The 23,366-nt window shown below is 42.9% G+C and overlaps 1 protein-coding gene across 1 annotated transcript in view; it reads left to right on the forward strand.

Annotated features, from left to right (window-relative positions):
* bet1l (Bet1 golgi vesicular membrane trafficking protein-like) overlaps positions 1 to 18,242 on the forward strand; it is a 33,618-nt gene extending 15,376 nt beyond the window's left edge. The window contains exons 2-4 of the mRNA XM_078549316.1: positions 14,174 to 14,265; positions 16,543 to 16,599; positions 17,434 to 18,242. Of these exons, the coding sequence (XP_078405442.1) occupies positions 14,174 to 14,265; positions 16,543 to 16,599; positions 17,434 to 17,601 (317 nt within the window). The 3' untranslated portion in view covers positions 17,602 to 18,242. The remainder of the gene's footprint in view (positions 1 to 14,173; positions 14,266 to 16,542; positions 16,600 to 17,433) is intronic.
* The last annotated feature ends 5,124 nt before the right edge of the window (positions 18,243 to 23,366 follow it).

The following is a 23,366-nucleotide window of genomic DNA, read 5'->3' on the forward strand; positions in this document are numbered from 1 at the left end:
ATCATGTCTGGGACAGCTGAAAAACCAGCCACCCAGGCTAATCCCACTTTCCAGCATTTGATCCATAGACCTGCAGGTTACTGCACTTGAAGTGCACGTCCAGACACCTTTTGAATGAGTTGAGGGTTTCTGCCTCGACTACCCTTTTAGGCAGTGTGTTGAGGAGAGGGCTTGAAGAGAGGGCTGAGGATTGGGGCCTGTGTAGAAGAGGGGGCTGAGGATTGGGGCCTGTGTTGGCTTTAGTCTGATGTCAGTTGCAGAATTTGATCCATCAGGTGAATCTCTGGACAGATTTGAAATGTTTCTCTGGGTGTTGGAAAAATAAACCTGACAGGGTGACTGCATTTGCTCTGAGCTGATCCTCTGGCTTGTTGAAAAAGGACAGACAGTCCATAATGTAAGAGTGGATCCTGTCAGGGAAGTCTTTGATGAGTTGTTGTGAAATAACCCTCAGGAACTCCATGTAGTTCAGTGTAGGCTCCCCTAAATATTTTGTAATCATTGAAGCTGCCTTGGGTGAGATAATGAGGGGGATGACCAAATGCAGTGTCAGGTTGCAAGACCGAGAAACGTCCTCGCTATTTCCATCTAGCTGCAATAACAAGCGAACTAGGTTCGAATGGATTTGTCTGCACAGGTATGATTTGGGATCTCTAGTTCCACACTTGGCTAAGATCCCGAATACGCTCAACGCCTCAGCCCTTACTTTATCACAGGTAAATTCAAAGAATGGTTGTATCCCAGTGAGGATTTTGATTAGAAAGGGTTTGATAGTACTTGCTTTCAACAGCTTCAAGTGTTTACCAAGGCAGGAGAGCACCTCAAACATTAGTACCTCATTGTCGTGCTCCCTGGATCCCATCATACAAATGATTGAACACAGTACTTGGCGAGAATATTTTTCTATGCAGTGAGGAGCTCCGGTGGTGACGTTGTCCAATCCCCTGATACACAATAACTGAACAACAGGCGAAGAATTGACCGGACATTGAAGCAATCTGCTCATCAGGGTATCTGTGAGCTCCAGCTGTGAAACCCGTGGAGATCTTAAAAGCTCTCCGAAGAATGCAGCCACGGTGACTTTCTGACACTCTTGTAGGGTGGGGATGAGTTCTGAGAGCTCATCTACAATTCCAGTCAGACTGGCACCAGCATATTTACCCATTGCTTTGGCCAACTGGACAACTCCTATGTGGCATTTTTGGAGATCCATCATTTGATTCCAGCCTTCATTTTCCATCATACAATTTAACACTTGTTGATTCCCTGTCCGATCTAGCAAGCCCATTAGAGTCTCTGCACATTTCATACATATGTCCCCACTTCTAGGTGTTTGCGGCTGAATTGCAAATCCCATCTGCACCACTTCAGAATCAGGAATAAAAACTTTGGGTAGATGAACAGTGACAGAGGAGTTGAGATGAATGAGCAGAGCACTGAATAACTGTGGAAACAATTTGGTTAAAGCCTCTGCCGATTCAGGTGTGTTTATCATCTGACACAGAGCGTAGACAGCAGCCAGCAATTCGAGTGTAGGGTAGAGTGTCACCTTCTCACTAATGGAATAGGCTTTCTTCTCCCCAGATAGTAACTGCTTGTTCAGTGTGTCCAGAAGTGCTTTCATTGCGCTAGGGGCACATTCTGTGTCCTCAGCTAGTGACCTCCATATATCAGTGGTGTACTTGTCTAAAGGGACAGGGTAAGTGAGGAGACATGATACAACTGCTGTTGTATTGTGCTCTGCAAGAATGGCAATACTCCGCAGAACTGAAAGTTTCACCTCTTTGCAAAGACTTAACTGCAGTTGACCCCTCAACACTGCAAGTAACTCCGAGACCAGATTCTGAAGTTCACTGCCATGCTTTTTAATGATGGTTTTAATGAGGATAGCAGCTGCACTGGAACAGCTGGGGCATTGATCGGACAGTCCGTTGAAGGCCATGAATAGCAGGTTGCCCAACTGGTCATGGGGCAAACACTTTGAAATGACCTCTGCGACCTGGCAGCATGTTTGATGGAGGACTGAAGTGTCAGGGTTAATTAACTCTTCTCTGACTGATTTCAGAACCTCTAGCTGCTCCTTATCCTGATCCAGATTGGTGCTTTCATAGGATAACCAAATGTTCAAGATGATGTACAAACAGTCCATGGCCATCTGCCCAATGGATAGCGATGGGTCTGCACAGCGTGGCATTATTCGTCCAATCAAAGTCCCCATGTTAATTAATGCCACTACATTACTGACATCGAGCTTCTCCATGTAATATTTCAGCAGTATCAAGGTCATGTTCATGGCTCTCTCTCGTTCATGGTCCTTTGTTGAAATGATCCACTCTTCAAGTTGTTTAAACATGGCCTGAAGACCATCAGAAGACAGGTCCTGAAGTAATATTTGCTTTAGAAGCTCTTGCAGGGCAGTGATAGTTTGGGTATAAAGAATTGTGATCTCTTTGTTACTATCTGTGTCTTTGTCTTTATCTAGTTCTGAAGGTAGAATGCTGAAAGTACTGGTCAGACAGATATGAATCAATTGGGAGGTGTCCGTTTGGTTTGATTCAGTATGCAATTGTACAAGATGTAGACAGGCATTCATAGCTAACTGTCGAACAGGGCTGTTCAGCAGCTCTCGTGGTTCGGCCTCAATAAGACCCTGCATGTAGGTTAGTAGCTCTCTCTTTCTAATGAAGTTGAAGGGAACACTCTGGTGATTTGAGTGTAGGGATCTGGCTATCATTGTTATGGCCTTTATTAGGCTGAGCTTTAGAGTGTAATCCTTGGGTTTGGCCTTTAGGCCATGACCACCTGTAATGAATTGATTAACAACTGGCAGAATATGGGTCTCAATTCTGGACAGCACTAGTTCCTCAGGTGCATAGAGTGCCATGTTCCCAAAGCACAGAACCAGTGTGCTTTTAGCTTGATCTAGATCCAAATCAGGCATCCCCCTATTGATATTGAAGAAACTGTTAGTACACCTAATTCTGTTAGAATTTGCAAACTCCTCCAGGCTCCTGAGGGTGTCAGTGAAGTGGGTCATGGCACAGAAACCAATGGCAATGGCTGCTCCCTCTCTCTCTGCACTCTCTCTGTGCTGCACACTCAGTAACATTTGGTGAAGTTCCTCTTTTATATTCTTACTGCGGACCTGACTGAGCACTATGCCAAGAGCTTTATAGAGGAAGCCTTTCTCCTGTGGGGAATGATGATTCGTGTCAATCTGTTGACACAGTTCGTCACTAAGCTGACCCGTCCATTCCTCATCATCAATGATATCCAGAGTTTTAGACAGGAACAGCAACAGTTTCTCTTCCCATTCTCGTTCAGGTAGAGACTCCACTGAATTGTCTTGTAATTGGTCAACTAATGTTGGCAGCTCCTCATCCCACCCACTCCCTATTGCTGGGTGGATTTTAAAGCTCAGGACTTGCAGTAGTCTCAGTGCTGCAGCTCCTCGGCTTCCCCCTTGATAAGGGCAACAGGACACAAGGAGGAGCCGGGCCAGCAGTGCCTGAGCTTTAGGGAGATTGGTATCCCCATTGTAAATAAAGGAAAACTTTTCACTGCTGCCTTGCAATTTCTTCTTCCCCAGATGTGCTAAACAGTTACAGATTGTTGTTAAAGCTTTGGTATATTGAGTCATAATGACACACTCCAATAAGAATGGCCAGAGAACATCCTCCATCTTCACCGTATTTGTGATCATAAACATCACTGTTTCACATACTGTGACTAAATCTTCATCTGATACCTGCTCTTCCTGATGATTGATTGATACCGGGGTGGCTGAATCAATGGATGCAGCACACTGTCGGATGAGGAATTCCACCATTGCCTTTCCTTCTTCTGGCTCAAGATAACTGTGCTGGACCAGGGCACATATTACTTGGGCAACTAACTTCTTCTCCTGATTGGTGCAATTGTCCAGGAGCATTGGTTTAATAGCGGTCACAACCTGAGCCTTCTTCTCCTCTAAGTCTGAGGAGACTGAGCTGATGAGGTGTCTCAATATACTGAGAGTTCCCACTCTCATTTGTTCCTCTGTATTCTCTAACTTGGGTAAGAGTAAGTCGACCAATGAGTCTGCGTAAGCTGGGGCCAGATCTGTGAAACAGCGAAGGATCTCGTTCTGGTTCTTCATGGCATGATGGCTGTTAGTCCCCACTGAAAGGCACATCTGCAGGTGGAGATTGTTAAGCAGATTATCCAGCTGTGCTTCCAACCCAGGGTACCTCATGTCCATGGCAGCAATCAGTAACCGTCGTAGACACGCTGTGATAGAAAAATGTCCAGGATGTTTCTTGTAGAGAGACAGGATACCTGGAATTATCCTTGGAAGTTCTTTCTCTAATATGTCTTTGGGTAGCAGAGAGCTGACATAGCCTAGAGCTTCCACTATATGAATGTTCAATTTAGAGGGCTCCTTCTCAAGCCACACCTTGAAGAACAAACTATAGACAGTGCTAATCTCTGAGGAGAAAGATTCTTTAGTCACTGTAGGGTCTGGGGCTTTCTCCACATTTTCCAGGTAGGTCAGGATACTCTTGCTAAAACTTCCCAGTGCTGCAGCAAAAACAACTTTCAGCTCATCCTGTTTAATTCCAAGAAGAACTGGAATCATCGTCCCTAAAATAGATTTAAGAAAAGGCACCATGACATACACATTTTCTGTTGATATTTTGGTCAAGGTCTTCACCATGTACGCATGTGGAAGATGCCCTTCCTTGAAATTCTCCATCGTCAATTCAATAAGTTGATCGATAAACCTGAAGCTCATGGTAACTAGGAGATTGCTTGCAGCTTCCTGGCTATCAGATTGTACTCCTGTTGATTTAGTGATCCACAGTGCAGCCAAAGAAATAACTTTCTGTGCTAGAGCTTCACTAATTTGGTCAAGCGTTTTTTTAATAATCTCCGCCATGCTGTCCAGTATTACAGCCACCTGTGGAGCTGACAGTCTGGTGTGATTGGACAGATAGTCATGACAGACCATTAACACTATCTCTGGGTGGTGATATCCCAGAGTGTTGAGACTACCCAGTATTATCTGTTGAGAACCCTCATCTTCCTCAGTGGTCATCTTCACAAGGCTAGCTGAAAATAATTCCACGTTGCGATGCATTTTGGAAATCTTTGCACAGACTGAGACTCAAAAAGCTGAAATTCCTCAGTTCAGTATTCTAACGTATTAATGGTCTCTCACTAAAGATGAGACTTGACACGCTGAGCCATCTGATTTCCTGTATTTTTCTCTTAGGTTCTAATTAGTGTTCTTTAATTCAAAGAAACTTTTTAATCAAGTATTTTAGGCTAATTGTCAATTAAAGAAAATAATTGTTCACTCATTCTGGATATGTGATCTCCTTCAAGCTTGTCTCTTTTTTGTCTAAGTCTTCTTCTCCGATTAATACTGCTTTGCAATATTTTCAATCCTCCCTGCAGTAATCCTTCTAGATTCAGGTGGATTTGATGAAACCTTGCTTTGTATTCTCTCTTAAAGGCTATCATGTGTACAAATGCGCAATGTGTGCCACTTTGTGTGTTTTGTCACCTATCTGTTGTTACGGTTTTCATTGTGAAGCCAGATGACATAACCCTTTGGTTGTGATGTAGAACTTTGAGTGGTGGCAGTTTTAGGTGGGGTGATGTGGTCACGACATGAGATGCAGACAAGGCAACCACCCCAACCCTTAGAAGCCATGTTGGACTGTGCTCCCCAGTAGAGATCCTATTGCACCGAACTCTTATCATACTCATGCCAAAAATATGGCACTGTGGAGCAGCCAGTTCTAGTAAAATGCCCCAAAACTTGAATGTTCACATGGCACAAAATTAGAAATAAAAGATCTGACTTGCCTAACCTTTCACTAGTTAAAACATAAATGCATAATTCCACGCCCCTGGCAGTGAGGAGCCTTCACCTTGGTGGGATAGTATCAAAGAATATGGAGTAGGATCAGTTGCCATTTGTAATTGGCTAGAAAGTTTTGGTTTGTGCACACACCACAGGCTAAACAAATGATTCCTGTGTTTTTTATTTGTGTATTCCACAGGGATGGAACTGCATCATGATATCCAGAGCAAATTGTTGTGACATCAGAACGTCCAGTTTATTGTATAAAATGGGATCTCAAGTTTGAATCAAGAAATAGAAAGAAAGACTTACATTTATATATCACCTGCCCCAGCATGTACCGAAGCGCTTTACATCCAATAAAATACTTTGTGTAGTCACTTTGGTAATGTAGGAAACATGGCAGCCAATGTACATATAGCAAACTTCCACAAACAGCAATATGATAATCTATTATAGATATTGGTTTTTTTAAATTCATTTTATGGGACGTGGGTGTCAGTGGCTAGGCCAGCATTTATTGCCCATCCCTAATTGCCGTTAAGAAGGTGGTGGTGAGCTGTCTTCTTGTAGGTACACCCACAGTGCTATTAGGGAGGGAGTTCCAGGATTTTGACCTGGCGATTTTGACCCCAGTGAAGGAACGGTGATATAATTCCAAGTCAGGATAGTGAGTGGATTGGAGGGGAATTTCTGGGTGGTGGTTTTCCCATGTGTCTGCTGCCTTTGGCCTTCTAGATTGTAGCAGACCTGGGTTTGGAAAGTGCTGCCTAAGGAGCCTTGGTGAGTTCCCACAGTGCATCTTGTAAATGGTACACATTGTGGCTACTATTTTTCGGTGGTGGAGGGAATGAATGTTTGTGGAAAGGGTGCCAACTAAGTGGGCTGCTTCTTCCTGGATGCTGCCGAGCTTCTTGTGTTGTTGGAGCTGCACTCATCCAGGCAAGTGGAGGGTATTCCATCACACTCCTGACTTGTGTCTTGTAGATGGTTGTCAGGCTTTGGGGAGTCAGGAGATGAGTTACTCACTGCAGAATTCCTAGCCTCTGACCTGCTCTTGTAGGTTTTAGGCTAACTATTGGCCAGTACTGGTAGAACACCCTTGACCCTTTCCGAATAGTGTTATGGGATATTTTGCATCTGCCTGGTAAGGTAGACATAACCTTGGTTCAATGTCTCATTGGAAGGGTGGTACCTCAGGCAGTACAGCACTCTCCAGTGTTGCAGTGCAGTGGAATGTCAAAATAGATTATGTGCTGAGGACTCTGGAGTGAGAATTGAACCCACAATTTTCCAACTCAGACGAGAGAGAGTGCTACCATCTGAGCTATTCCTGATATTTTACAGAGGAGAACAAAGAACTTATTTCCAACGTGATTTCCCCCCCTGCCCACCAGCAAGTGTGTCAAATGGCTCTTTCGAACTAGCAAAGGTCCAGCCTTTGGGCCTGCACTTGTCACAGTACTTCTGCAGTTGTTAATCTACTTGAGAGCTGGCTGTCTTTGATGCACTTACCCCCATTAAAAGTTATTTCACTTTCTCGCCTCGTTCGTTCCTCTGGCCAAGCTCCATCTTTGATCCCTCAAGTCCAAGAGGAACTTAGCATATCTGGCACACAACTGGTTTAGCCCATCTGGCTGGACCAGGGAATTCCATTTTTCCCCCTGGATTGGGCATACATTGCTGTTCCTTCATTGAAACTAGGTCAATATCTGTATAACCATGATGGAGAACTGGCGGCATAGGGACTGCAACCCTGCCCCATTCCATATTAGGGCATATAGGGACGTGTAGTAGACGTGTAGTGGTCTTGCCAGCGTTGCATACACCCTGAGAAGTAAAACTTCTGAAAGGTTTCCTGATCACTAATATGAACAAGGTGTAGAAGAAAGATGCTCTTACTAGAATCTTTGGCACGTTGCCTTGGAAAGCAGCCTTGGGCCACATTCAGCAATTCAACTGCTTAGCGAGGAATTGGGGTGACTGAAGTCACCAGTAAGATTTTTACCCTTTGTATCTCATCAAATAACATGTTGCCATCCTTATCCTGGCCAGGAGTCTTCCTCAGCTCATTGAGGCATGCCAGAGTATTTAGTTTTATGCTTCCCCCAAGAATATTTTGGATTTTTGGTCTTTGAGCAAATGGATATGAAATGAGGAGCAAGCGAGAATGTGGAATTAAGGCAGAAGATCAGCCATAATTGTTTTGAATGCTGGAGCAGGCTCTATGGAGCCCATAAAGTACTTCAGTTGTGCTGGAGTGGTGAAAGGTGCTATATAAATGCAGGCCTTTCTTTGAATTTCTGGGCTCTAAAACTGGAGATTCCATTTTACACAATAAACTGCATGTTCTGATGTCACAGCAACTTCCTCTGGATATCATGATGCTGTTCAATCCCAAACAGTAGGCATGGTCTACTCCTGCTCCTACTCCTTAGGTTCTTATGTAATATCACTTCATCCTTTCTTCTAAGCCTCCATATTTTTAACTTATAAAGCTTACCTACTTGCCTTTTCCTGTATATAATGTAATTTTCATGAATAAAATACTCGTAATTTGAACTCATTCCCATTTGCTGTGGTGAGCTGTGTTTCTGTACTACAGGGATGAGAAAGCACCATCAATTAGCGGATTTCCAACTTCTGACATTGGGGTTTCGGAAATCCACCATTGGCATTTTCCTTTCTGACCTTCAGACCTGATAGTGATTTTTGGAAAAAAAAATCAGAACTGGCAGTTTAAAAGCCCATCGGAAAACCACAAAGCTGCCTGAAGATTGGAAGCAGCAGCTCCTACTTAGAGCAACTGTTATGATTTTTAAAAATAAAGCCTGAATATAACTGCCCGAAGGTCTTTCCCGCTCTCAGCAATTCCGTTTCTTTTTAAAGGGCATTAATTATTAGTTAAACTGACATTTGCTGAGAGCAGGAACTGACAGCAGAGCAATGATTGGAGGGGCAGCAGGCGCAGGAAAGACGGAGCTACTCCTCCAATCACATACTTTGTCTCTTCCCATGCTGGCTGCTCTAGATCCTCCAATCACAAGATCCCTCCCTCCCAATCTTGCTGCTCCTCCAGAGGCAAAATGTGATTGGGGGAGCAGCAAGAGCAGGAGAGAGGGGACCTGTGAATGGAGGATCTAGAACTTGGCCGGTCCTGCTGGTCATCTTTCAGCTGCAGTGAATGATTGGTGATGACATCCTCTAGGAGGCTGAGGAGAAGAAGTAGAAAATGAAAGAACAGGAGGGGGGTGGTCTCTGCCAGTAACGAGGCTGGAGCAGGCCCCGGGGAGCTGCCACTTAGCCACACGCCAGGCCAGACCCAGCTGTCATCTGCATCTGCAGCATGAGCCACTGCTGGGTAACTGGAGGGGACTAATTTGGTACTTATTCCAAGTAAGCTAATGCAGGGCCAATCTGAATGCCTTCCTGAAGCCCGTCCTGCATTAATTTTCTCCAGGAATTAATTGCTATTTGGTGCAGAATAGACAATGGCACGATAATAACTGTGAGGCGGGGTGCAAGATTTAGTGTCTAGGAAATATGGGCTTCCTGGAGGCTCTGCACAATTTAATGGCAGGACCTGATTTAAATTTTTTCAGCTTCCCAGCTGTTAGCAGTTAAATTGATTGTCTGCCTGTCTGTTAGGTAGATAGCTGGGGAATGGAATGGAGGTGAGTTGAGCACTTCTAGGAGGGGGTGTGGGAATTGAACATTTGACAATTGGAGTGAGTTGGACATCTGACGTTAGGAGTGGAGAGCATAAGAAATTGGGAGGTGAGGGAATTGAACTTCAGAGATTGGGCGTAGGAGTTGGACATCAGACATGGAGCCACGGGTGATTTGGACTTGGGGGCAGGCGAGTTGGATGTTAGATATGTGGTGGGGGTGTTGCTTAAGCAAAATTAGGTTGAGAACAGCACAGGTTTGGCTCAGATGGCCCCTATGACTAAATAGCTTGCTAATACTCGTTGTCTAAGCTTACTTGTAAAGCTTGACCATTTGGACCAATAACCAGAGGGTGGCTGGTGGCTTGGAGCAATACTCTATATGAGGCAGTGCCTTTGGAAGAGGATTAAAGGAGGTGGTTCAGTAATGGAAGAAACACTCAGCACAATACAGTTTATTTTTATTTTTCAAAGCATGAATATAATTTCTAGCAATGTTTTCCAACAATTTTTTTGATTTTAAAGATTACTTCTTGTTTTAATACCTTAACAGTTGCTATGTTACATAAGATGTAAATGGTAAAATCAAATCGGCTGCATTTATAAGACAACTAGCTGAATCAAATTCAATTATCACAAACATGCTACTTATGGAAATCAGTAGCTTTAATGTAGCTTTTTCTGGACATTTAAAATGATGCCTGCTTTTAAATTTTTTCGTAAATGTATGGGAGGGGAGGTGTGTGTGACTGCATGGTGGTGGGGTTGCAGGGTGGTGAGGGAATAATTATAATGTGTGTGTGTGTGGGGTGTGGAAGGAAGAGGGGCTTCACTGAGTTTTCTGTCATCAGGAATATGGAGAGTTTGGCTGAACCTACATGAGCATATAAAATAATATTTTTACAAAATAATTTAAAACACATATTTTCATATTTATATGCTGTATTATTGTATGTTGATCTTTAATACTTGGACTTTAAGAATTATACATTGAATATTGCTATGCTGCTTTATGGGAGGGTTTTTTTGCTGTATTTGGGATCATGTTAAAGTTTTTGTATATTCTTTCATGGTATGTGAGTATCGCTGGCAAGGCCAACTTTTATTGCCCACCCCTAGTTGCTCTTAAGAAGGTGGTGTTGAATTCAAATGGGGTCACATTGGAGAATAGTTTGAGGCACTGCCATTGTCCTTTGCTTCATTTCACATGTACATAATCCAGCAAGGTCATGTTCTGTTGTTAGTATTGACTTCATCCTGTATTACATGCACAAATTGAATTCTGAAATGCTGAGGTCACTTTGGTGATTTGATACAAATGCATTGAGGCACAGTGTTAACAGTAATAGAAGATAAACAAAGGGAAAACTAATGTTTCTACCCAAATCTAATAATTTAATAATTTCACCTATTTGAAATGGCCTTGAAGCATTTGCATTTCACTACAGATCATAAAGTGCTATAATTGTATGATTCCTTGTCACAGAATTCAGTCCTTATTGTCTTTGGCCACTGTCATCCTTGGTACTATATCCACCTGTTCCATAAGCCTCTTGACTTATGCACCATATTGCCTGATCCCTCAGATTTAGGAATAGCTGATTAATAGTACTCTCTATTTTTCTCTTTGTTTTCTTTGCCTGGGTTCACTTTGCTTTGTAATTTTTATCTCCACGTCACTGCTTCAGGCTTTGCTTTGTCTGATTTTAAAGTCCAAGCTCCTCCTCCCTTCTCCTTGCCATTCCATCTCTGGATTACAGCCCCTGTCCTTGTTGCCTTGTCACATACTGTGGCTAGCATGTAGTAATCCAAGGATGTAAACAGTGTCCAAGGTTATGCCAGCAAGGTAAAGGTGATCGGGCCAAAGACCGTGTCTTTGTGGGATTAACACAGTGATGCAGCGCCTGTGTGACTTGGATGTTGCAAGGTTATTAATTTTCACCAATTTACTGGTTATTCTGTGTATTGTGATCAGTGAAACCTTGACCCTGTGTAATGTTTTAAGTACCAATCTCAATTACTGTAATGTTGTCCTTTTTTTTTAAATACTATGGCTCTCTCCTCCCATGGTGGTGTGGATTATTGTTGGGCACAGTTACAGAGTAACTGGCCAGTATCTTGCCCAAGCACCTATTTATGCATAGAGGGATATGGTCTGAGTAATTTGAGACATGACGTGTAGCGAGCTTGGGAGGAACAGGTGACTTTGGACTTATGGTTTCCAAAGCTCTCCATTGGGGGTTTTCCTCACCATGTCCGAGTCTGTTATGGACTCATTGACAGATATTGGTTGCTGTGAATAATCAATAACTCCATTATTGTTGGATCATATGACTACCAGGATGGTAGAAGGTGAACTAGATAGACCTGGGAACTTTATTGTGTGGCAAATCCTGTGAACTTACACAATAAGTTTCAGTCAACTATTTGATTAAAGGACACAATATAACTGAAGTTCACAGATTGACTAGTAATTGGGAACAGGTACCTTGGCCAGTTAGGTTTATTTTCCCTTCCTTCCAGTAGAAGTAGAGGAACACTAAGGCCAATTATAGTATACAGGGCTACAGGGAAAGGGCACCATTGTGGGGCTAATTGGATAACTCTTCCTACGAACTGACAATGGGCCAAATGGCTGCCTCCTGTGGTCCTGTATAATTTTGTGATCTCTGCTGTCACCCGAAGATCAGCTTCCTACGTTCAGATATTTTCTCAAGAAGATACTTATTCCCTTGTAGGCTATTTCAATCTTTGTTTTCTGAAGTATTCATGCTCTCAGCAATTTGCTGCATCCTTCCTTATTATAACCTTGTAAATAAATCTGACTTTTTGTTTTTACACTGGATGGAACAATCAGATGGTGGCAGGACAACGTGTTGGCCATTTCACTGTGGTGGGTCAACCATTAATCCTAGTGTAGTCTATCCCACTGACATTGCACATAAAAAAGCAGATTTTAGTTCATGGCAGACTTGGTTTCGTATGGAAACTGTATTTTTGCCATAAACATGATTTCAAAGCAAGTTGAATTATAGTTCCTATACAAGAGTTGACATTTCATAGAATCATACAGAACAAGGCCATTTACATTGCGACAGGCAGTCTTGTCAAAGCAAAAAGATGAACAAGGCAACTGCCCTGCTCTTCATGACCACAATTAAGAAAGTAATAAATCTCCGTGGCCATCATTAGCTAGAATCCCCAATGTGTTTCATTCTTATTGTAACTTTTAAAATTTAGTTCTCCCGAGATTTATGTTATGGCACAGACCCTCTGTGATTAGTACTGTTAGTTTCTGTCTCACTAAGATGTTGAATCAGATCCTCTTGTTTAATCTTGTACTTTCTCTAATTATTCACTTGGGTATCTTTCAAGTAATGAGCATGTTGGGAACTGCATGTATACAGATATCCATTAATGCTGACTTAACAGCTGGGTAATGAGGTACTTTGTTATACTTCAAACAGCCTTAAGAGGAATATGCTGATAGGGTGCGATGAAGGCAAAAGGAAGTTCATATGGAGCATAAACACTGGCACAGACCAGTTGGGCCATATGGCCTGTTTCTGGGCTCTACGTTCTTTAGTGATCTAATCTGGCCAGACACAATATTCGGGACAGAAATGGACATGCTGGGAGCTGTTTATGCAGGCTTACAGCAGTCGCGATGGTGAACGAGTAAAACTTAGCAAACACTTGTCGGAAAAGCAGACTGAATCACTGGCACCAATGCAGGAATCAGATGGACTCAGAGCCTATGGCTAACTCGCACTACTGAGGAAATAGAGGATCAGCAAGAGATCTGAAAGAACAACACGGCAGTAATGTTAGATGATTTTAATGAACCAAAGGTAGATTAAAAATAGATAATCCATGTGGTCAAAGTGGAAAGCACAGTTTAGAATGCATATGAGATTGATTCTGACATCAGTAGGTAGGAACAAAGGAATTGCTAGCCATGAAACAAGGTCCATCTCGTTTGCCATCTACCATCCTGGCAGTTGCATAATCCAATCACAGTGAAACTCTTTCGAGTTACCAACAGTCACAGATTGCAACTCTTTTGAGTACAATCACAGTTCTTGGTTTCCAGGAGTGGGACATGAACCCACAACCCTCTGATTCAAAGGCGATGAACTGAGCCACAGCTGACACCTACAGCAATCAATCTCTGTCAATTACTGCAACAGACTTACTTGAGGCAAGGGGCTGAATGGCCTACTTCTGTTCCTATCTGGTTCCTTTTTAAACTCTAGGTGAATACATCACTACACCCTAATGACATGCACCCTAGGCTGCTAAAAGAAGAGACATGCATTTATACAGCAGCTTCAATATCCTCAGGACATCCTAAAGTGCTTTACAGCTAATAATTTACTTTAAAACGTGGTCACTGTTTGAAGCCAGACCTGGCAGCCAGTTTACACACAGGATGGCACCATAAACAGAAGTGAGATAAATGACCGATTTATCTGCGGTTGAGGGATCGGTGTTAGTTAGCTGGTACTCTTGTCTGTTAGCTAGGACTGTTTCGAGGGATCTGGGTTGATGGGGACTCTGTCAAGGGATCAGGGTTGGCGGGCACTCTAAAAATCCATCTAAGTGATCTACAGTCTGTATTCACATGCTTGCCATTTATTTTCCTGTTCTACAGGTCTCGGCACAAGTGCAGTGGACCAAATGCTTGATGCAGAAAACAAACGAATGGCAGATAATTTGTCCAGCAAAGTGTCCCGGCTCAAATCGGTTTGTCATATTTTAATTTCTAACATCTTTAAGGCCTCGTCTCAAAATCATCCATGACTTTAAAATTCTGGGCTTCTCTTGCACACATGGTCCCATTAACCAATGTCAATTATACGGTCTTGGTACGGAATTGTGATGCTGATTAATAGATCAAAGCAGACTTGTGTTTGATGGAGTTCTTTCAAGTATAATCCAAACCTGTTTTTAAAATGCTGCAGCAAAATAATCCTGAAAGCCCTCGCTAGATTCAGTTGAGAAGACTAATAGGTGCCTGGGGATGATTAGTCAACTTCTTCTAAAACCTGTGATTACTATTATTCATCAATTTGTTTGATTCACAAATGATGGATTTAGAGTAGCTAGTAACTAATGGAGCAGTTTAAGCTGTTTGACCACACAGTTCAGATTTTTGTCCATATTTTCTCTGGATTATTCATTACAATAATGATTAAGATCCTTGGGAATCATTTAAAGATATGATTCCAAAACAACAGGCTGTGAGGTGCAATCTATCTGTTCCAGTCAAATGCATGAAAGATTAATTCACAGGGAGAATTTAATATGTTAGCAAAATATGTAGCAGGTTGAACTCAGGAAAATGTTATAAGACACTTCACAGAGATATGAGGAAACTGGATGCAAAGGCAAAGGTGGAGAGGCTAGAATGGGGAGATCAAAAGACTGGTCAGTGTTGGTGGGGGGTCCTTAACTTAATTGAGGGAGATGGAGGGGTTTAAGGAGGAAATTCTAGGGAGCAGGGCCTAGTTGGTTAAAGCCAAGGATGCCAATGGTGGGATGAAAGGACTGGGTGCAGGGTGGGGGGTGGTGGTGCACAAGAGGCCAGAGTCAGAGGAACAGGGAATTAGTGGAGGGTACAGGTTGTAGGGCCTAGCAGAAGTTGCAAAGGTAGATATAGAGGGTGAAAGCTGGTCAGAAGAGCATTGCAGTGAATGAGTCTGGGGATGATAAAGACATAGAAAGGTTTGAATAGCAAGTGGGCTGAGTTAGGAGCATGGTTATCAGGATAGGGCGGAAAAGTGAAGTTGATATAGATAATCAGCCACGATCTTATTAAATGGCAGAACAAGCTTGAGTAGGTGATTTTGTGATGGACAAGCTACGGAAGTCAGAAACGCAGCACGTGATTGATTAGCCAATGTTGCATACAGTTCAGTCTGAGGCGGTGATTGGGGAGAGGGATGGAATCAGTGAGCAGAGTATAAATTGATGGGGGATAATGACAATTTTGCTTTTCCCAGAATTTAGTTAGAAGAAGTTAATATTCATGGAAGGCTGGATGTTAGGCAAGCAGTCTGACAGCACTGAGGCAGTGGGTGGATCATGGTTGCCTCCTTGTTGAAGCTCAGCCATGTCTAAGAATGATATACCCAAGAGCCAATACATAGATGAGGAAGAGGGGCTGTGATGAATCTTCGGGGGGGGGGGCTTCTGAGATAACCAGACTGAAATAAAACAATTAACGGAGAAACAAAACAAAAACAGAATTACCTGTAAAAACTCAGCAGGTCTGGCAGCATCTGGCAGCAAGAAAAGAGTCGACGTTTCGAGTCCTCACGACCCTTCAACAGTTCTGTTGAAGGGTCGTGAGGACTCGAACCGTCGACTCTTTTCTTCTCCACCGATGCTGCCAGACCTGCTGAGTTTTTCCAGGTAATTCTGTTTTTGTTTTGGATTTCCAGCATCCGCAGTAGTTTTTTGTTTTTATTAATTAACGGAGATACTCTGGCTATGTTGAAATGTGTAAGAGGGCAGTCCCTAGTAACTGGACAACAGGAGCAAAGTTGGAGGAAGTTAGTGTGGTCAAACTTGTTGAAATTGCAGAGAAGCTGAGGAATGATAATGCATCACAGTCAGAGAATGGTGCTTGGGACTTTGAGGGTAAATGGTCAGCCATTTTGAGCAAAACCATACAGAATGTGAAAAGAAAGACTTGCTTCTCTCAACCTCAAGATATCTCAGATAACCTTACAGCCAAAAAAGGCGCTCTGACAGTGTGGCCCTCCCGCAGCACTGATGCTCTGACCCGTACTGGTGTTGCTGCTTAGATATTGTGCTTCTGTCTTCCCTGGAGCTTGAATTCAGGACCATCTAACTGTGAAGAGGAAATGCAATCACTGAACCTTGGTGGACACCTGTTGTGTATTGTAACTTGCAGCCTTTGTGGATTTCTAACCTTGGATTTTATGATCCTCAGTGACCTTGGTCTGTGTCAGTTCTGTTTGTAGCTTGTTATTAATCGATTTTCTGTTCAAGCAGATTGCTCTGGACATTGACCAGGAGGCAGATGAACAGAATAGATATCTAGATGGCATGGTGAGTATACAGGCTTCACTGATTATTTTCAAAAGGGAAAAAAACCCACAATATTTTATTTAGCAAATTTGGCAAAGCACTAAATTGAGAAATTGAAACTAGAGGCCATCCTGCAGTATTGCACTGACACTTCAAGACAGGCTAACAGGAGTAGCGAGAGCTGATCAAGCTCAGGTTTTGAAAACCTGTCAGTTGCAGACAGAATGGAAGATTGACCATGTTAAGAGGCGATGTTATTTTGAGAAAGGAAAGTTGGAGTCAGAGAGGCTACAGTGAACCTTGATTTCAACACACTAATAAAATAAATGGGGCATAAATGTAAGATCACCACCAAAAGGACGGGAGAAGACATTGTGCCTTTCTTACATATGGTTATTAAGGAAAGTCCGAACAGAAATTCTGGGTGAAGCAGACCCCAGCATAGCTTTTAAATGTGACGTAGATAAGTATTTGGAAAAGAACATTTTCAGAGGGTTTGGGAATGGTAGTAAGGGAGCAGCTCTTGCAGAGAGCAAGTGGTCTACTATAGTGTTGTAATATTTAAGGAGACAGGGTACTCAGTAGTATGGAGGAGAGCTGCCTGTGGTAGGATCAATTAGAGTGGGCAAGTGAAGCTGAGATAGAGAGAGAGAGAGAGATCGGAAGTGAGAGAGGAAGAGGTCGGAGGTGATTGGTGGCAGGGGCTCTGTCTATTTGATCGTGTACTTAACATCTCGCCCAGCTGCAAGTGCACTGAAGCTTCAGATATGGAAGATTGTTCTAATCTAGATTTGGTTTGAATTAATTAGATGTTAGTTTATCTTTTTAATCTTAAGTTTTTTGTTTCTTTGCCAGGATTCTGATTTTTTGAGTGCTACTGGACTTTTGACAGGAAGTGTGAAGAGATTTTCCACAATGGTGAAATCTGGCAAGGACAATAAGAAGTTGCTGTGCTACATATCTGTCGGGCTGGTCCTTCTTTTCTTCATCTTGTACTACCTTGTCACCAGGATTCAGACTTGATCTGTTTACAATCTCACAGTGTGACAAGGAACAGATCCAGTGACTGGCGAATAATTGCCAAGCTTCATTTGGACACAGCCGAGAGGGTTGACTGCTCTCTCCTTTGCACCAAAGTTTTTACTTACAGCAAGTCTTCAAGTGGTTCCCTTGATCAGCCTGGGAATCAGTGATGAAGATGCACTTTACGGGAGTGGTGAGGGAACATGATTTTACATGACATTGTACTGTACTATGTCATACACATACACACTGATGAATAGTGCAGAAAATGGACCAATCTCCAGTGAGAGTGTTTTATGCAATGATAAGCCTGTATCAGAGCCCCAATCAATCCCTTGGAGGAAGAGGAGGATAAATCAGGACTCCCGCCCACACCCAGCTGCCACTTTTTAAAATAAATTATTAGCAAAAGGGCAGCTTTAGATTTATTAATTCATGACATTTTAATCTTTCAAAGGATGTTTTGTAAGATTAGTTCCCAAGATGGTGATAGTTTACTGATTTAATAATCTTTTGAGTTAAAGGACTTAGTTTCCAATATTCATTTTTGTTGCTTACAATAGTGAAGAATGATAATTGTAAATCATTATTGTTTGCTTTTATTTTCCTCAATAAATATTGATCGCCTAAACTGTTTTAAACTGTAGTTGTGCATACAGTTTATTTTCCATTCGGTTTACCCTGCCTGCTTTACTCAGTTACTCATTGCAGTCAACTGTGACACTGTTAGGTCCCTTGTCCCTCAGCCATGCATAAGCTTGGTACTTATTGGCTTCATTGTACACTCTCAAGGGAACTTAACTACTTTGTTAGGTAAGGAGACCAAAACAGTACACAGTATACCAGGTGTTCTCTGACCAAGACCTTATACAATTGTTGTAAGGCGTCTTTATTCTTATACCCCCATCTCTCTGTAAAGGATACTAACATACCATTTGCTTTCCTAATTGCTTGCTCTACCCGCTGATTAACTTTGTGATTTGTGTACAAGGGCACCAAGGTGTCTCTAACTGCCAACTTCCCAGTTTATCATCATGTAAAAAATATTATGGTTTTCTACTTTTCCTACCAACGTGGATAACTTCATGCATTATATTTTATCTGTCATGTTCTTGCACATTCGCTTAACCTATCTAGATCCCTTTAAAATTTCCTCAGTAGTTTTCTTTCCCACCTAATCTTTTAACGTCTGCAAACTTAAGGATACTTTTGCATTTGGTCCCCTCATCTAAGTCATTGAAATGGATTGTAAATAGCTGAGGCCCAAGAACTGATCTGTGCAGTACCCCACTAATTATAACCTGCCAACGTGAAAATAACCCATTTATTTCTACTCTCTCTGTTAACTGTTACGATCCCTGGAGACCAATTTCTTTTAAAGAAATTTTGAGACATGAATTTCCTAGTGACCAACACAACCTCACAAGAAGATTTCATGTTTTACGACTTTTACTGTAACAAGCAGACTAAAAATCAACATTGTCTAAACATTACTTAGTAGGCAACTAATATACTAAACTACAGAAAAGGTATTCCCTATTAACTTCTTAACACGACCAAAACCCCCACGCCATATTTATACATTATGCTGTACTCTCAGGAGAAGTGTAGCCTTGTGTTTAAAGTCCCTAAGCTCCTCCTGGCTTTAACGGGATTTCTCCTTCCTGCCCCACCCAGGTGAATCTTCCAGTGTCCTTTTAAACAAAGATCCCTTCACTGAATTTTCTGAATATATGCAAATGGACTTGCAGTAGCAAGTCACTCACTGGCAACCAGTGTTTCCCCCTAAGCCACGCACCTGTGTAGTCATGCCACGGCCCATCAAGTACAGCCCACATTCTGATGATTAAATGAGATTTATTGCCACTCGAGCTCACGAACAAAGAACTGGTAGACTCCCCTGTGACAGGAAATTAAAGGACAAGAGCAAAGCTCGACAGGATTAATCAAGTGAAATTAATAGCTGAAATTCACTCATGTCAGTTCCTGGAGCCTGAAACTACGCGAGTGCGTATTTCCCTACTGCCGGCTCGTCAACCCTTATGCTCGCTTTTCCTCCTGCTCGCCGGTTCCCCCTCTGACCTTTCCACCCGCTGTTTCCCTCCCACCCACCACTTCCTTCCCTGACCCTTCCACTTGCCACTTCCCTTCTCAACCCCCCCCACTCGTGGTGCCTCGCGCTTTCTCATTCACTTCCTCCCTCTCAACACCCCTCTCCCAAGCCCTCGCTCACAATGAGGGTTTGGGAGGGAGAAGTGGCGAGAGGGTGAGGCGGTGAGTAGGAGGGTCGCGGAGGGAAGTGGCAAGTGAGAGGGACAGGGAGAGAAGCACCGAGTAGGAGCATCATGGAGGGAAGAGCGAGCAGGAGAGAGGCAACAAATGGGAGGGTCGGAGGGGGAAGCAGTGAGCAGGAGGGTCAGGGAGAGAAGTGACAAGTGGGAGAAAGGCAGTGAGCAGGAGAGCGGTGACAAGCGTGAGGGTCGCGAGGGTTAAGAGAAGCGGTGAGTTGGGAGAGGCAGTGAGCTGGAGGCAGGAAGCGATGAGCAGGAGGTAAGTTGAAAGAATTAGTGAGTTGGTAAGAGGATTTTTGGGCCAGTTAATACCACTGATCTACTCGTTCTGCTGCAGCTGGTTTTGTAGAAGAAAATTGATCCGAAAGGCATTTAACACACAAAAAAATACAAGAGAATTTCTAGGGATTTTGTAAAAAGTTTTGGATTCCTAGCCCAGTTCTCCAAATAATAATGCAAAGGTTCTTGTGAGGTTATCTCCTGGTACATTTTAAACCTTGCATACTTCCAAATACCACCTCTCCCCAATTCATTTTTGTATACGTGGTGGATTGGACAGACAAGTGGCAGGTGAAGTTCAATGCAGAGAAGTGTGAGGTGATTTGTTTTGGCAGGAAAGATATGGTGAGACAGTGTAAAATAAAGGGAGAGCTTCTAAAGGAGGTGCAGGAACAGACGGATCTCGATGTATATGTAGATAGGCCATTGAAGATGGCAGGGCATGTTGAGAGAGCAGTTGATAAAGCATATAGTATCTTAGGCTTTATTAATTGGGGCATTGAATACAAGAGTACGGTGGTCATGTTGAACTTGTCTAAGACACTAGTTAGGCCTCATCTGGAGTACTGTGTCCAGTTCTGGGTGCTATACTTGAGGAAGGATGTGAAGGCATTGGAGAGGTCACAGAGGAGATTCACAAGAATGATTCCTGGGATGATGAACTATAGCTATGAGGATAGATTGGAGATTCTTCCTTGGAGAAAAGAAGGCTGAGAGGAGACTTGATAGAGGTATTCAAGATCCTGAGGGGCATGGACAAGGTAAATAGTGAGAAACTGTTCCCACTCAAGAGAACATCAAGAACTAAAGGGCACAAATTCAAAATAATTGACAGAAGGAGTAAATGTGATGCGAGGATAGATTTTTTCACCCAGAGGGTGGCTGGGGTCTGGAACAAACTTCCTGAAAAGGTGGCGGAGGCAGGTTCGATCGAGGTATTCAAAAGGGAATTGGATTGCTACCTGAAAAGAGAGAATGTATAAGGTTACGGGGATAAGGCAGGAGTGGGACTCGGTGGAATGCTCTTTCAGAGAGCCAGTGCAGACTCAATGGGCCATTTGGCTGCCCCCTGCATTGTAATGATATTGTGATACTTCGTGAGAGACGGTCTACTTTAAAAATGGTTAACCGATTTATTCCTTTACAATTCATAGATTTTAATTTTTAAAAACTGTAGGTGGAATAAGTGCCACTACTTCCTCAAAAACTACCTAAACAGTCATTCTCCCGCCCCCCCCACCCCTTCTCTCTTTGCCAATTCCCAGATGTAGTTTCCCCCTTCAATATTCATTTAATTTACAGGTTCACTTTTTCTCTCTGACCTTTATCCTCCAGTTCACAAGAGACAATCTCTCTACAAATTCACAGAGGCATTTTACCTCTGCCTGATTAGGTTCGTTGATGTGAATAAATGATTCAGCTATTTTCCCCTCTATTCATAGCAGTCTTAAGTAAAGTAAACACTCAATTAACTAAAAATAAAAGTTGCCTTTTTACATTTTCTATCAATTCAAAAGACAAGCTTGTTTTTCCAGATAGCATCCTTCGGGCAGATTTCATACGTCACTCCATTTTATCTTGAATTAAAGAAGATAGTTTAAAGCATAACCATCTTATCAAGTCCAGTGTGTTGCATGTTCAGTAGGTTTCATGAAGAGGTTCTGAATCTTGTAGGGTTGAACATTATTTGTTGGTAATATAAAACGATGTACATATATACAGGGTATATCTCAAGCTGCGAGCTAACTCCAGGCTTGGTTCTACATAGGTATCTGTCCAGTCCACAACTAACTCTTGTCTCAGGTCATGTATCTCTTTACATCTTATTGTGGGCGGTACTGTTTCCCAGTCCCATATTAACCCTTGGTATGTCAGATACCCTTATACTACACCTCTCCCCAAGTCTTTATCCAGTGTTTTTACATGACAGTCATGCTACCCCTTCTCTCCCACTCAAGCCCCTAGCTTTATAAATTCAGACAGCCTGGAGGCTTGACAATTTTTCCACATCTCGTTCTGGTCACATTCTGAGGAGTGATAGGCTCTGTTGATTTGGACAACCTTTGCTGATTTGGAGTCAGAGTTGGAGTCTGTGTTTCTGGCACTTGGTTGTCATCTTCTGAAACACTATTTTCGCTCCATGGGGTTGAACTTCTCTTTGTCAACTCCCCATCATCTCTGCCTGGGACCACCAGCTTGTCCTGTTCTTTCTGGAGAGAATGTTCACTCCGTTCATTCATGGTACGGACCCAGTTTTTCTTTTCCGTATGGTCCGCTGTGATCTTTGTGGGAGTTAAGGGGGCTCTGCCAGTCATTTGGATGCCTGTCATCAGTGGGCTTACCTTACAGTTTGGCTTTTATTACAACACTGTGCTTCCGTGTGTCTTCATGCCTCAGAGGTGTGATCTGGTGAGCTGATGGTTGCTAGTTCTTTGCTCCAGCATCATCTTTCAGTTTTGCACATGACTGGAGATTGCAGTGCTTGTGCTGTGGTCTTTACAGGTAGTGTGACCTACAGGTAGTACTCCAACCATTGGAGTCTGGGGTTGAGGCTCATTCTTGTATTGCTGGTCATCTTCTGTGTGTCTTCCACTCAAGGTACAGTGGTAATTATCTGAAGGTTTGGCTGGTCTGACCAAAGAGGAGCTTCTGCCGCCTGCAAAGAAATTGAACAAACCGGCTCTGTGAAGAGTAAAGCCATTTCAGAGCTGAAGTCCCAGTCGAGAGTCTCTTTACTGATGGGCATCTAGGTAACTTGCAAGTCCGTGTAGTTGATGACAGAGGTGTTGACATCTTCTACCATTTTAAGAAGGTTAAGGGCAACACAGGAGTCTGAAGATTGGTTTTGGATGACGTAAATGACTTTGAATGTCTGCTTCTCACCACATCTTAGTGATTCGAGGATCACGCCTATGACCGGAAGTCTGATTCTTCAGGGCCATCGAGTCGTGTCTCTGTTATTCGTAGCCAGAGAGGTCTCAGCCATGGTTCCCTATCCGAGAGGACTGTGACACTGGCTCCCATGTCCAATTTGAAGTTGGTGAGGTTTGACCATTTACTAAGATGTCCGCATTCCAAAAAGAGAATACAGAATCCTTGACGTCACCCAAGAAGCATGGCTGGGATCCTTACTGGTGTGGTACCTCAATCCTCCACCCGTCTGGGTGTCTTAGCTTTGTATGGCTTTCTGAAGTG

This window comes from Cetorhinus maximus, chromosome 9, assembly GCF_964194155.1.
Source record: "Cetorhinus maximus chromosome 9, sCetMax3.hap1.1, whole genome shotgun sequence".
Classification (NCBI taxonomy): Eukaryota; Metazoa; Chordata; class Chondrichthyes; order Lamniformes; family Cetorhinidae; genus Cetorhinus; species Cetorhinus maximus.